The sequence below is a fragment of the Argiope bruennichi genome, chromosome 6 (genome assembly GCF_947563725.1).
Source record: "Argiope bruennichi chromosome 6, qqArgBrue1.1, whole genome shotgun sequence".
In the NCBI taxonomy this organism is placed as follows: domain Eukaryota; kingdom Metazoa; phylum Arthropoda; class Arachnida; order Araneae; family Araneidae; genus Argiope; species Argiope bruennichi.
This window is the reverse complement of record NC_079156.1, coordinates 49,315,989-49,329,488: the sequence shown is the minus strand read 5'-3', so window position 1 is coordinate 49,329,488 and position 13,500 is coordinate 49,315,989. Positions and strand designations below refer to the sequence as shown.

The following is a 13,500-nucleotide window of genomic DNA, read 5'->3' as shown; positions in this document are numbered from 1 at the left end:
TCTGCTTTATGATAGAAAGGATCATAAAGCTGAGATTTACAGATTTTTAATATGCAAATTATAAAAATCTAATGTATTCTTTTTACACAAGAACACAAAATATGTATGTAAATATGCATTCACAAATATATGTAAGCAATATGTACGTGTGTGTGTACTGCATATATATTTCATAAATGAGATTACAACTGATGCACACATTCTACAAAATGGGGCTCTTGAAGTATAATATTCACTAGTTACCATTTTCTACCATTCCTTTTAAATTTTAAAATCAATAATTCAAACAAAGATAATTACTAAGTAAAAAAAAAACAATGAAAAGTTTTAATATTAGGGCTCTTTAAACTATAGGATCAGATCAATTGGAGAGACTTAAAAACATTTATGAGTCACTGAAACTTCAATTACTTTGATGAGATAATTTGATATTAGCAAAAATAATTCAGAAAACGGTTATTTAGAAAATGTTACTAAAACGTATTTAAACTGAGATTATTTTTATTTATAATCTTTTATTATACAACTGTTTTATTTAGATATAAATACAGAATTCTGTAATATTTCTCTGCTAGATAGATTTGAAGAATAAGAGATTGCAGTCAATATAATAATTTGAAGAAGACCCAACATATTAACACTTCTTTTAAAAAAATAAAATACAAAAAAAATTTTAAAAGAGGATTTAACAATATTCACCTTCAATGAAACCAGGAGACTGAGATTTATTAATTTCCTCTTCCACATCCAAATTAATAATTTTTTCTTCCTGTAGAAAATTATTTTCATCTTCATTATCACCTTGTTCTTTTAAGCTTGAATTAGAATCACTCAACTTATTTACAGAATCTTCTAGAACTGGTGATTCTCTCTCTTCTTGACTAGACTCACCACTATCTTTCAGAACTGGAGTTGATATATTATCTGAACCTTCACCTGATTCATCCGGAACATTGTTTTGAAAAAAGGCAGATAAAGTACTAGGTGCATATTCTAAATCAGTTGATTGTTCTTGAAGGGTATCACCATCTTCTAAATTAGATACATCATTCAGAACTTTAGAACTATGTAATTCATCTTCAGATGTAATATTTTGTTCTAGAGTTGGGGAATGGTTGGGAGATTTATTTTCGGAACTAATTACTGTTACATTTTCTGTATTTGTTAATAAGTAGTGGGATGATGAGGCATCATGTGCAGTAAAATTTGAATTATTACTGGAAGCATAGTTAGAGTCTGAAGGCCATGGCATGGTATTCGTTGCTGAATTAGAATTTTGAGAAAAGTCATGCATAGCAGCCGGAACTGGATTAGAATATTGGGGAGCACCATAGGTCCAAGGTAAATGCTCAGGTTGAGAAACTTCAAGGCTTCCATTTTCCCATGCTGGTAGTGAGGCATGTAAAGATTCAGCTTGAGAATTATTATTTGTTGACTGATAATGTGTAGGGTGGGAGAATTCTTGTTGATTTCCCTGATTGTAAGTTACTTGTTGCTGAGGGTAATTTTGATTATCAATTTGAGAATAAGGAACTTGCTGCTGTTGCTGCCACTGGTCTGCAGAACTTGTCACAGTTTCTGGTTGCTGATAATTTGGAAAGCTATTCTTATCTGAAGTATTTTCTGGCTGATACCATGATTCATTCCACTGTGACTATAAGGGAAAGAAAAGCGAGAAAATATATATATTCATGAAACAATTATTTAGTACAATCCATCAAAAATAAATGCCTCAAAACTGTTCTGGTTATATTTCACAGATGGCAAAAGATTCAGATTTATTAATGTTTACAAAAACATTAATGTAGAAATATTTATAGTAAAAAGCAAAGTCCAGAATCATATTATACTCTTAAACATCTAAAAAGTAATTTTAGAATGTATTTTCAAAAGTCCATAACACTGCTGTCTTTCTGAAGTGGCTCAATCGCATCATTTTATTTATAAATACCATGAAAGAAATAATGTTTATAATTTAAAAAAACAGTTCTAAACAAACTTTATCTTAAAAAATAAGCATGTTATAAATACATTTTAAGTTTCTTTAAAAAAAACATAAGATCTAACCTTAACGTAATAGTTCCGATTATAAAACTATAAATTTATTGAAATAAAGTAGACTAACTAAGTGTCCCCATTTTATACAAATATAAAGATAAACAAAAATATTTTTTATACAAAATTAATATTTTTAATAGTTTTTATGAACATTGAAACTATATTATCTAAATAATTTTTTATGCAAGCTTCATTTTAAAAAATCTTAAAGGACTTTCAGTGCATATCTTAAATTATTCAATTATATACTACAGTTATTATTATTATGGGAAAAAAATTGTTATACTGCAACTTCATTAACATTTTCAAGACTGATGGTACATTTAAGAACATTTAAAACAATGATAATTTTATAAAATCAGTCTCAAAAGGGTTAACATTCCAATTCCTTGAGAAAAAGGTTAAGAACATTATGTATCAAAAGTTATTTTATTACAAAATTTCGAATATAAAAAGCATGCTAATTTTATTAAAAATGTAAATGAAAATTCCTTTTTAAAAGATTTCCCCCAAATTCTGTCAATTCAACCAAATTTCTCACTAATAGCTTCACCCAACTCAAATTTTATTCACAGTGAAATATTTCTGGCTCATCGAATAAGTGCATTATCTTTAAATTCAATTTCAAGAACTTCTTTTTCTAAGAGAAATTTCTTTTTTCATTCAGAGACAAAGAAATCAGAGTTCAAGTTTCTTCATGTCATTAACAACTATTTCTTATTCATCTATGCTTCCCTTTCAAAAAGTAATTGATATTTAAAATAGACTGGTGTTACTAACATTCTTAACTCTTTAGCTATGTTTACTGAATGGATTTCGTCAAACTGATTTATGTTATCATAGACTAAATATTGTGAAACATACGATTTTTTCATTCAAATTTCCTACTTCAATATTTTTATAAATAATGAATCCTCTTTCAATAGAAGCTTTTTAAAAGAAAGAATGAAAATAATTTTCAAAACTTCCAGTTTTTTTTAATTTATGGTCTTTAAATAAAAGATAAAAAAACTCATTCAACCTCATTTTCCAGACATTAAAATTATCAAAATCTAGTCAAGATGATTTTATTTAAAAATCTATAAACTCTATTAGGAAAAAAAAAAATATTCCTCTTTTTACTTTCATCCTTTCTGATGAAAGTACAGAACGGAAAATGTTCCTTTCTTTTATGCTTACTTGTTCTCTACCACAGCATTTCTTGTTAATACATAATTTACAGGAGATCTATTTACTATACATTTCAACATAAAAACACGCTACTGATAATCAATTTTAAAAGGCATGCAACTTTATTGGAATGTTGTTCTGTGGAATGTAAGACTTTCAATAATTTGTTCCCTGTTTTATTTACACTCGTCACTTTATCAAATGTGCATTATTGAAAAAGTTAAATTGACATTAATTTAATCATTTTAAATGAGAAATTTTCTTTCACAATTTTAAAAAAATACAATCACAGTTTTACTAACTTATAAGATCTTATCAGTTTTACTAACTAATAAGATAATAAAAAAGCAAAAGTGGATCATCACTCTGATCATTAACGAAATAGCTTAATATAAACTCAGCAACACATGTAAAACCAGCAGAAAATCAAAGCGCGGCTTGTCCTTTTACTGTTCACAATCATGTGAAAATACAGACCACAGTTTCTTAACTCGTATATGGATCTGGTGCAAAATTCGATATGGGCTGACATTTTAAAAACAGTGTGCCAAATTTTACCAATGTAGTTCTTTGAGTTTAGAAGTTTTCTTGTGCAACTGCACTAGTACAAAATAAAAAAGAAACCTTAAAAATTGATTTTATTCAAAATTCAACAAAAATTAACAAATTTGTTACTAAGAAATACTAGCTCAAAGTTTGAGTTGCGTTCACAGACATATAAAATTCCAAAAATATGTTTTTCGGATGTTAAATATTCATCACAAGCTCAAACTATATTTTTTAAAACATTTTTTTTAAGAACTTTATATACAAGAAAGCAAAAACTTAATTTGATTGAAATTAATCTAGTTCTGTTTCATTTCAGCAAGAATAACAAATAACCTGCAAGTATTTTGGAATACCATGAACATTTTGCTTCAATTTTTTTTTTTTTTTTTAGTAGCCTTAAATCATTCAGTGTATTCACTTTTGAAAATCTACTGTGAACTAAATACACATTTTCCAGTATAACATTAAAAAGTTCTAAACTTTTGCACAAAAATGACTTAAAGTAAAAATAATTCATTACAGGCAATTCAATACTGTTGAATAATAACTAGCTAAAGTAATAATGATGAAATATAACTAGTAAATGCTCTACAAACAAACAATCATGAGAGAAAAGTAACAATGAGCTGAAGTTACAATTAAAAAAATAATTCATAACAATCATTAACTCACAATTCTTCTTTTACATTACTATATAAAATTATCCTAAAAAGGAGGTTCCCTCCCCCTATCTAAACAAGTGAAAGAAGAGTAAAAAGATATTTTTCTCATCCTATCAGTATTTTCCTTAACTGAAACTGACCTCTGTATTTATTTTTCACTGACCTTTGAATTTATTAAAATATGTTAAGCATTAAAAAATCAGACATCAAGAAAATAAGAGCCGTTCAGGGCAATTCTAAATTCATAGTACAAACTTAGAAGAGAGGTCGAAAACAAGGATATGAATAACATTCACATAGGAAACACAGGTCACATAAATACAGGATGTCTTAATTCAACTGAAACAAGATGTTTCGTTTCTAATTTTTACACTAATAAAGACACTTTTAAGAAATTGTCCAACAGCGATACATTTATTTAAAAAGTTCAATTATTGTACAGGAAAGTATGAGTGTAAGCGATACAAATAAGAAGTGAAAGGAAAGAAAGTATTTAATGACATGAGTGCATTGTTGAAAAATGCAATGTTTACAAAAATTGTTCAAAATTACATCCACCATCAACAATATGTGCTTAACAGTACAGGTGGAGCAATTAGTATACACTGTCAAAGATGCCAGGTATTTCACGCACATGTGATATTCAAGCAACGTGATCCTCAGCTGACTTAACTGAAGATACATAAAAAAGATTCTTCAGATGTCTCCATAATTAATAATTAATGCTCAATAAATTGGAAGATAAGGATGGGAGAGGAAAGGACCGGACTAATCCATCAAAAGTGGCATTGAGGTAACTACAAACATTCCATGCTGAAATGGGCTGATGACATATTTGATGACAAATAGAGATTGCAGCAGTTCCAATAACCGCTCTAGAAAAGTAATAACTTTGGCCATTAAAGTACTTCCACAATAGGAATGATTAATTAAAAAATTGTTGTCAATACCCACCCACAAATACAACACTGAATCATTATCGAGACACATATTGGTCTCATTGCATTTGGATTTTCAGATGACCACATAACAATTGTGCACATTATGTACACCTATTGTGAAAACATTGCCTCTTGTATAAACAGCATACAAGCTGTGAAACCTGACTGTGATGCCCATTGCTACAAAACTCGCAGAAGTTCAAGTGCAGAGGATAGACTTGCAAATTCAAAGCTTGTACTTGCAGAAAATGAAAGAGGTGTAAAAGACTTTCTTTCAACATTCTCCAAACAGTATGTTGACTCATACCAAAGTTGTGTGCAACAGCTCTTGTACTTGATTCAGATATATCAGCTCAAGATACTTTCTTCAAGACTTGGACTGCATGCAGTTTTTTCATAACCAGCATCCTGTCTAGGGACGTGGAAAAAACCTATTTCACTTAGCTGACAATGCAACTACTGAACATTCTGTGAACTGACATTTGTCTACTTAGAAAGTATGCATGACACATTTGTGGTGCAGCTTTGATGTTACCATTTGCAAAGCTACACATGTAATGCAGGTTTGTGCAGGTTTGCTTTGGCAGTTTGCAACATAGTACCCTCCACCAGCAATGTAATTAATTGTCTTAAATAAATGTACCACTGTTGAAAATTTCAATGAAATATCTTCACTAATATAGAAGTTAGAAACTAAACATCTTGTTTCAGTCAAATTTTATGATAAAAGAAATAAATTGCAGCCTATGTTTCCAACAGCAATATTATTCATATCTTAGTTCTCAACATTCCTGTAATATTTGTACCATAAATTAGGAATAATTCTGTATAATCAGGCATATCTGGCATAGTTCCATAGCAGGATGAAATGAATCAGAAAGAAAACAAGCATTTGGAGAAAAACATAAGCACTTTTAAGGCCCTAATATAAAGAACAAAAATAAGCAGTTTTAATACTATGCACCCTGGCTATGAAGCAAACATAGTAAAAATTAAAAGTACTTAAGATAATGACAAATATAGAACACAGCTATATACAAATTATTAAGCACCAAAAGCAAGATACAGGAAAAAAAGAATACCTGGGCTGATACAGGAAGCATTTGTCCTCCGGCCCAATAGCCAGAAGAATCAGGCATTGGTTGGTGAGGAACTTGATTTTGTTGATAAGTGTTTGGATTAGGGTATGGAGGCTGATGTGTTACTTGATTTGGTTGATAAGTATTGGGAGGAGGGTATGAAGGTTGTGCCCAGGAATTTTGACCAGTCTTGAAAATGAAACAAATTTAAGTGTGAATACAATTTACTAACAATAACAAACATCTAAACATGGGCAAAGCATTGGAGGTAAGAAAAGGAAGAATTTAGCAAGCAAAGCCACAAACATACACACAGAATCAAAAATATATACATTAAAAAAAATCCAACTCAAAAATACAAATTAAGAATTGAATCAAATTAAATTTAAAATTTTAAGAAATAAGATACATTTAGCTAGAATAATTATCTGTATTAACATCAGTAAGTAATGAACCATCACAAATAAAAGTTATTTTTATTTCCTTTGTTCATTTTGTATATGTTTTAAAATAGAGAAAATTAGTTTTTAATAGTTCCATATTCTTTTTTATAGTTGCCTAAATATACTAATACTATCTAAATGTAATCTATCATAGAAGCATTTAAACGATTAATATTCTACATAATTTTATGATATATACTATTAAGACAAATTTTAACTTGCACTATAATAAAAATCAGAAAAAAATGAAAATGAAAAATAATTTTAAATATATAAATATAAATAATAATTAACCATCTTTGGCTATTAACTTGTTTGCCCAGATTACTGACTTTTTAGGCAGTAAAATTATTAATATGAAATGAAATTTTTAAAACAATCTTCAACAAGTTATTTGACACGACTGAAAAACATGAATTTCATTGAAACAGTCTACTACAAATTAACAGGGTGTCAATTAAAAAATGTATGAACTAATGACAGGAAAAAAATATATGTATTATGTATACTAAGTATGTATATGTATTATGTATAATGAAAATCCTATTTCAGAATTAATATTCACATGAGGCAATTTTTTAATCTTAACACTGGCAAAAGCAGACGATTGAGTTTTTCTGGTTCATAAAATAATTTCAAATTAAAACCAAATTAAAGAATAAATTAAAAATAAAGAAAAGAATTTTACTGAAATAAGATTAAAACCATAAGGAGGACTTTTTTTTTTTTTTTTTTTTAATTTTTAGATAATGTAAAACCCAGTTTTAGAAAATGATATTTTTGGAAGATATGAATATCAGTTTTCATTAGCAAATTATAGTGATTATCCATCAGGCAACGGTCAGATGTGTTTTCGTGTTCAATTAAATTTTGTTTGATGATTGTTTCTAACTCTTGACTACTTTTATGTACTCTCAATGGATGATTTCTAGAGTGAAATGGCAAACCTACACATGAGAAATTCTAATATTTTGCAAATTCATTAATTAGTTAAATGAAGTGTTGAATTATGACTATAAAAATGTTCAATGAAGCAATCTGAAACATTTATATAAAGTCTTGTTTAAATTTGATTGTTGCCCTTTGACAATAAATAATAAGAGCAATTTCTGTGCTAGATATGTTAGCATTTTGTATACATAAATTGAAAAAAAAAAAATAATATTTTCAAAAACAGAAATAAGTCGAATTTCATAGTTTTAAGAAGTTTCTTATTTCAATAAAATATCAGTAGGACTACCTTCCTACAATTTTCCCAATATATTAAGCTCAGTATCCCATATATGCATAATGAATAAAGAAACAGTTCAGATTGCTAAAATATATGACAAACTTTTTTACACAGAATTTTAATTCTGTACAATTAACATCTGTGAGGAGAGGGAAAAAAGTACAGTAAGAAATTATTCTTTAAACAGATATTTTGTCATATAATGTCTATGATCATATAATGTCATTAGGAAACATTTGAAAATTTTTAAAAAAATCTTCTAAATACCTGTGTTTGAGCATTAGGATCATAAAAGGACATTTGTGATGTTTGAATGGGAGGATTTTGGGGGAACTGTGAACTGAAAGAAAAAAATCAATAGCAATAAAATATCTATAATTTGTAACATAATATAATAACTAAATTGTTAAAATAATTAACAATCTAATAGTTTAAGCACATTTTAATTAATCCCAAAATAAAAACGCCAGCTAAACAGATTTTGCAAAAATAGGTTTTCATTTATAGATATCAAAATAACAAAACTAAAAAAAGCAGCAACATTACAAACAAATATCAAACATTCATCTCAAAAATTATTTTAAAAAAGCAAAGACGATTATATGTTTTAATTTGAAGGGGAGAAAATATAAAACTGTATAAATAATGATAAAAGCATACCAGTTTTGAAATACTACATGAAGATTATAGCATTAATACTATCTTTATGATCTCAGAAAGAAATTCATTTTTACAAATATGAAGTTTTTTGCACTGTACAGAGTAAGCAATGATTTTTCTAGAATTCTGCTCAATAGATTAATTTATAAGTAATTCAAACACAATACAAATACAATTTAGTACAAATAACACAGAATAAGAAATAATTCATATTTGTAGAAAAACTCTTTAATACAGATGCCTCAATTACAACTGACTTTTCAATTCCTAAACATTTAATTATAAACTTTAAAATAAAAGTTAATACTTTCAATTTTAACTTAGTTTTTCTTATGATCTACAAGACTGTATACTTAATGTCAAATACTAAAATAACAGAAATTTAAACAGTTGTTACGAGAAGAAAATATCCATTTCCATCCATTTTTCACTATCTAAATATATCTATCATAAGGAGTATATATTATACAGTTTAAAATAAAATACAATACCAAGTTGTAGTAAATAGTTGGTTAATAAACGAATTTTGAATGAATGAAGTAGTTATTCTTTAATTCTAAAATAATATATGATAGTACTTATATAGCAACACAAATCAAGATAAAATTACAAGTTTGTGAAGTTAAATTACTTGTAAGAAAACTAATAAAATCAATATAATATGCAAGAAATTAATAATACCATAAGTAAATATATATATAAGAATCATTTGCAAACTGGAGGGAAGGGGATTTAAAATATAAGGCAAAAAACTTTTTTTAATCTGCAAATTAGAAGAGATTCCCTGAAAACTGCCATACTTTATTATTCTTAAATAATGTAAAAAGCACAGAAAATATAATTATTAATAATTAAATATTGGAACTAACATTTGAAATGTAAGATAATGCACAATAGTATTAAGTACTTTAATAATTTTTCCCGCATTTCATTCATATCTTAGGAAAAACAAAATATAAAAATTCTCTTTCAGCTATTACTGTGGAAAGAAAAAGGAAAAACAATGTACATGAGAAATAAAGAAGTAAAAGACAATTTCATAAATAAAATTTCATAATAATAACATCAATAAAACAAAAATACCTCTATCTTTAATAATCTAAAACCTAAATACATATTGATTATATCTGAATAAATGACAAAATGGGTAATATTTATAAGTAGGTGGATCAAAAAGAGAGAAGAGAATAAATAATATAATAGGTAATATAACAGGTAAGCAAATTTTTAAATATGTAATTTAAAGGTAACTATTTAATCAAAATATTACCAACATTAAAAATATTCAAAATAATCATTGGTAATAAAAGTTGATAATGAAAAAAAATTAATAAAAATCATTTAAACAACAGCAATTTAGATATTTTCAATTCAAGATTTTTGCAGTATTATATATGTAATACTTCAATAAATATATGAAGCTTATCAGTTTTATTTAATAATAGCAACTTCAAAACTATTTTCTAATAATCAATTAATGTAACAAGTTATCTAAAAACGAATGACATGTACAATAACTGGCAATTGAAAAAAAAAAAAAAAATTAATCCCAAATCAAAGAAATTGTATATCATTTTATTCCAACTCAAAGTATTAGAACAAGAACTTTTATCTTAGAAATGTATGCATATCAAAATCAATAAAATTTCAGACATTGACTAAATCATTTTTAAAAACATTTTAAAATTTCCTTTATATAAATTATTTTAATTTAATATGTTTGTTTTATTTTTGAGTGAGACACCAAAATTTTAGACAAATGATTTTTAAAAATAAGCCATAATGCTACTTAAAATCTTTCTAAAACTGAAGTTTCTTAGCAACATACCTGTAAAATTGGTAAGGAATACTACTGTAAAAAGATTTAAATTCATTAAAAATATTAAATTTTTTACAATTTGTAACCCTACATTAAAAAAAGATATTTTCAAAATAAAACTAACTGTTCAGACAAAAACGAAAAAAAATCATTCAAATTTCTTCCAAGAATTCATATAAATTATTAGATTTTCTTTATCATAATTATAATTCATTATGCCACATTTCAAACATTTGCGATTGGTACTTACTTCGTATTTGAAATCTGTTCAACGGCAGGGGCTACAAATGAGATTACAATAAAATTAATAACAAATTTTAGGACAAAGAAGGGGATGTTACGTAATTTAAATAAAATCAAATTAATTACACAACATACCTTTGGGGTACCGACCCCTTTGAAGCAATCGTCTGCTCATTTTTCTTAGTTATTTAAATTACCTATAGATAAAAAAAAATACAATTTAAAACGTCAAATAAAAAAAACGATGTTTAAATTTGATATAATTCTATTAGAAAATTACATCACCAACTAACCCGTATCCAAAGTATTATCAAATATAATATAAATAATGCAACAATATGGTTTTGTTCTGTAAGTAATAAAAGTCAGCAACAGTAATACTAAATGCAATCTTTGATATTTTGTGAGAGAAAAAAGATCTATTTAAATTAATACAAAATTTTAAGCATTAAAATTATCATTAAAGACATCCACAAGATGTTAACAAATTATTGCGGAAAGATTACGTGTTATTAAGCTTTCGGATCAGCTGTATAGCAATAAAACTGAAAAACAAACTCGGACTTCATCAGACAAGGAGGATGAATTAACTAATTTTTCTACAAACGTACATAAAAAAATTTTTGGCAGCTTCATGAAGATTTTATTTTGACAAACACAGGATATTATAAAATAATAACACAAACACTTCGGTCGGAAAATTTAGCACAACGTTAGCCAGTTTAATGTTGCCAATTTTAATATATAAAACGAAAATCAACGTAGTTCCGGTTATGTTAAAAAAGCACAGTCGGTATGATGATAGCAGTATAGCGGGTATGTACAGAGTGAGAAGTTGCGAAAAAGTATCTTATTTGCATGCTGTTATTTCAAAGAATGACTTTTTTTTATGAAATGAAACATCTAGGGAAATGAAAAATGAAGAAACTGATTTTTCGTTTAGTTTCGATTTAAATCATTACCATAGCAAGTAAGATACTTTCAGTACTGTTTTAAATACATTCATGTTTTGAAGATTCCATGACCATGCATTTGAAATTAAAGTTATATTAATCCTCAAACATCATTTTAATTAGTTGGAAGGAAATTTGATAATTGCCCAATTATTATCAACACAGAAGCGAAATGATATCGACACTTCTACTTAAAAACAGAACTATCCTGAAAGTGAAAAGTTTTTCATCTGCAAAATGAGAATTATTTAAATATTCTGTCATTAACGATATTCTTAGACGAGAAGTTCACAGAATACAAAATAAAATAAATTATAAGTGGTATTATTATAGAATTAAGCGGGAATCTTGCTCCAAATTCAAAAAGAAAATAAACTACTTATTTAATCTATTTAAAATTGCTTCGCTCAAAAAAAGAGCAACATTTATTAATTAAACTGTAGATGCGACATTTTTTAAATATGACATTTTTCATTATATATGCACAACCTCTCTTTTCACAGCTGAGAAACTTTCTGCACAGTAAAAACTCCATGGCTTATAAGCGAGGTTGGAAAGTGTACATTTACATTTTTTTAAATCTGTTAAAAAGCTAATTTTTTAAAAAAAATAGAAGCTTTTAATTTAACTTTATTTAACTTTTATTATAACTATTTATAGAAGCCAATTTGTCTAATTATCCATTGTATACATAATGCAAGAAGCATCTTTGTTTCATTGGCTATAATTGATATTGAATCATATTTTGAATTATTTTCCAGTCATTTATAGTAATTAAGCAAAGTCATTTATAGTTATTAATTATATGCTATTTCCCTTAATTATGATACATAAATTAGTGCACATTTTGAGCAGAGTTATTTTTTATAATTTCGAATAAACAGCAGGAGTTACTGATAGATAAAAAGAATAGTGCAAGATAAAAATATTAGAATGAAAATCTTTTCTAATAAGATCGCAGTTCAGTCTACGATGTAGATGGAACGGGAAATTAATGCATGAAAGCGATTTTATTATGTAACCTTCTTTTTTACACAAGATTCTCTTTTAAAACAAATATGAGACTTTTTTTGTAAGAAATTTCTTTACTTCACGATTAAGTCTTAAAATTTTTATTTGCTTATAAATTTAAAAAATGCTATATTCGTATTTATTGTGAAAGTACTTTTTATCACATTGTACGATTGTTAACACAAGAAGTTGTACTACTATTTCACGATGTTAGTCAATATTCTGAATGCTGAACAATATCTTGAAAGCATCGTAACAATCGCAGGCTAATAATATTCCTGTCTGTCTTATTTTTTTTAATTAGAAGATTAAAATAAATACCAGTTTCCTATAATGAGTTTATTAATATATATAACTTAAGTGCTTTGATTTTAAGTGCGAATTTTTATATCTCATCTTTTCTTATTAATTAAAAGTATTAATTATTTATGATAATTTTTTTAATAACATAAATGGAATCGAATCGGGCACCATTTAATTATTCCTAGCTATGAGTTGTTGTGACAGTTATATCGAGTATTTTGAATTCACTAATGCCGCTATTCGAATTTTACACTAATGGATCAACAAGATAAAGATTAAGATTAGATTTCCTCACATTTGAATGATCGAAGTCAATTTAAATTCGAAGATAAAATTAACTTCAACTAAAAATGGAATTAAGATTTTTTAATACCCATT

The 13,500-nt window shown here is 26.7% G+C and overlaps 1 protein-coding gene across 7 annotated transcripts in view; it reads right to left on the bottom strand.

Annotated features, from left to right (window-relative positions):
- The window catches only part of LOC129971262 (protein transport protein Sec16B-like), a 47,693-nt gene extending 36,107 nt beyond the window's left edge, over positions 1 to 11,586 (bottom strand). Inside the window, exons 1-7 of one of the 7 annotated variants that reach the window (XM_056084857.1) lie at positions 11,467 to 11,586; positions 10,991 to 11,052; positions 10,863 to 10,893; positions 10,622 to 10,645; positions 8,401 to 8,473; positions 6,463 to 6,648; positions 700 to 1,654 (exon numbers count right to left, since the gene is read on the bottom strand). In XM_056084857.1, coding sequence (XP_055940832.1) covers positions 700 to 1,654; positions 6,463 to 6,648; positions 8,401 to 8,473; positions 10,622 to 10,645; positions 10,863 to 10,893; positions 10,991 to 11,030 — 1,309 coding nt within the window. In that variant the 5' untranslated portion in view covers positions 11,031 to 11,052; positions 11,467 to 11,586. Of the gene's footprint in view, positions 1 to 699; positions 1,655 to 6,462; positions 6,649 to 8,400; positions 8,474 to 10,621; positions 10,646 to 10,862; positions 10,894 to 10,990; positions 11,053 to 11,148; positions 11,439 to 11,466 lie in introns of those variants that run through there. The other 6 variants (XM_056084858.1, XM_056084862.1, XM_056084859.1 and 3 more) reach the window with 6 other exon arrangements.
- Between the last annotated feature and the right edge of the window lie 1,914 nt (positions 11,587 to 13,500).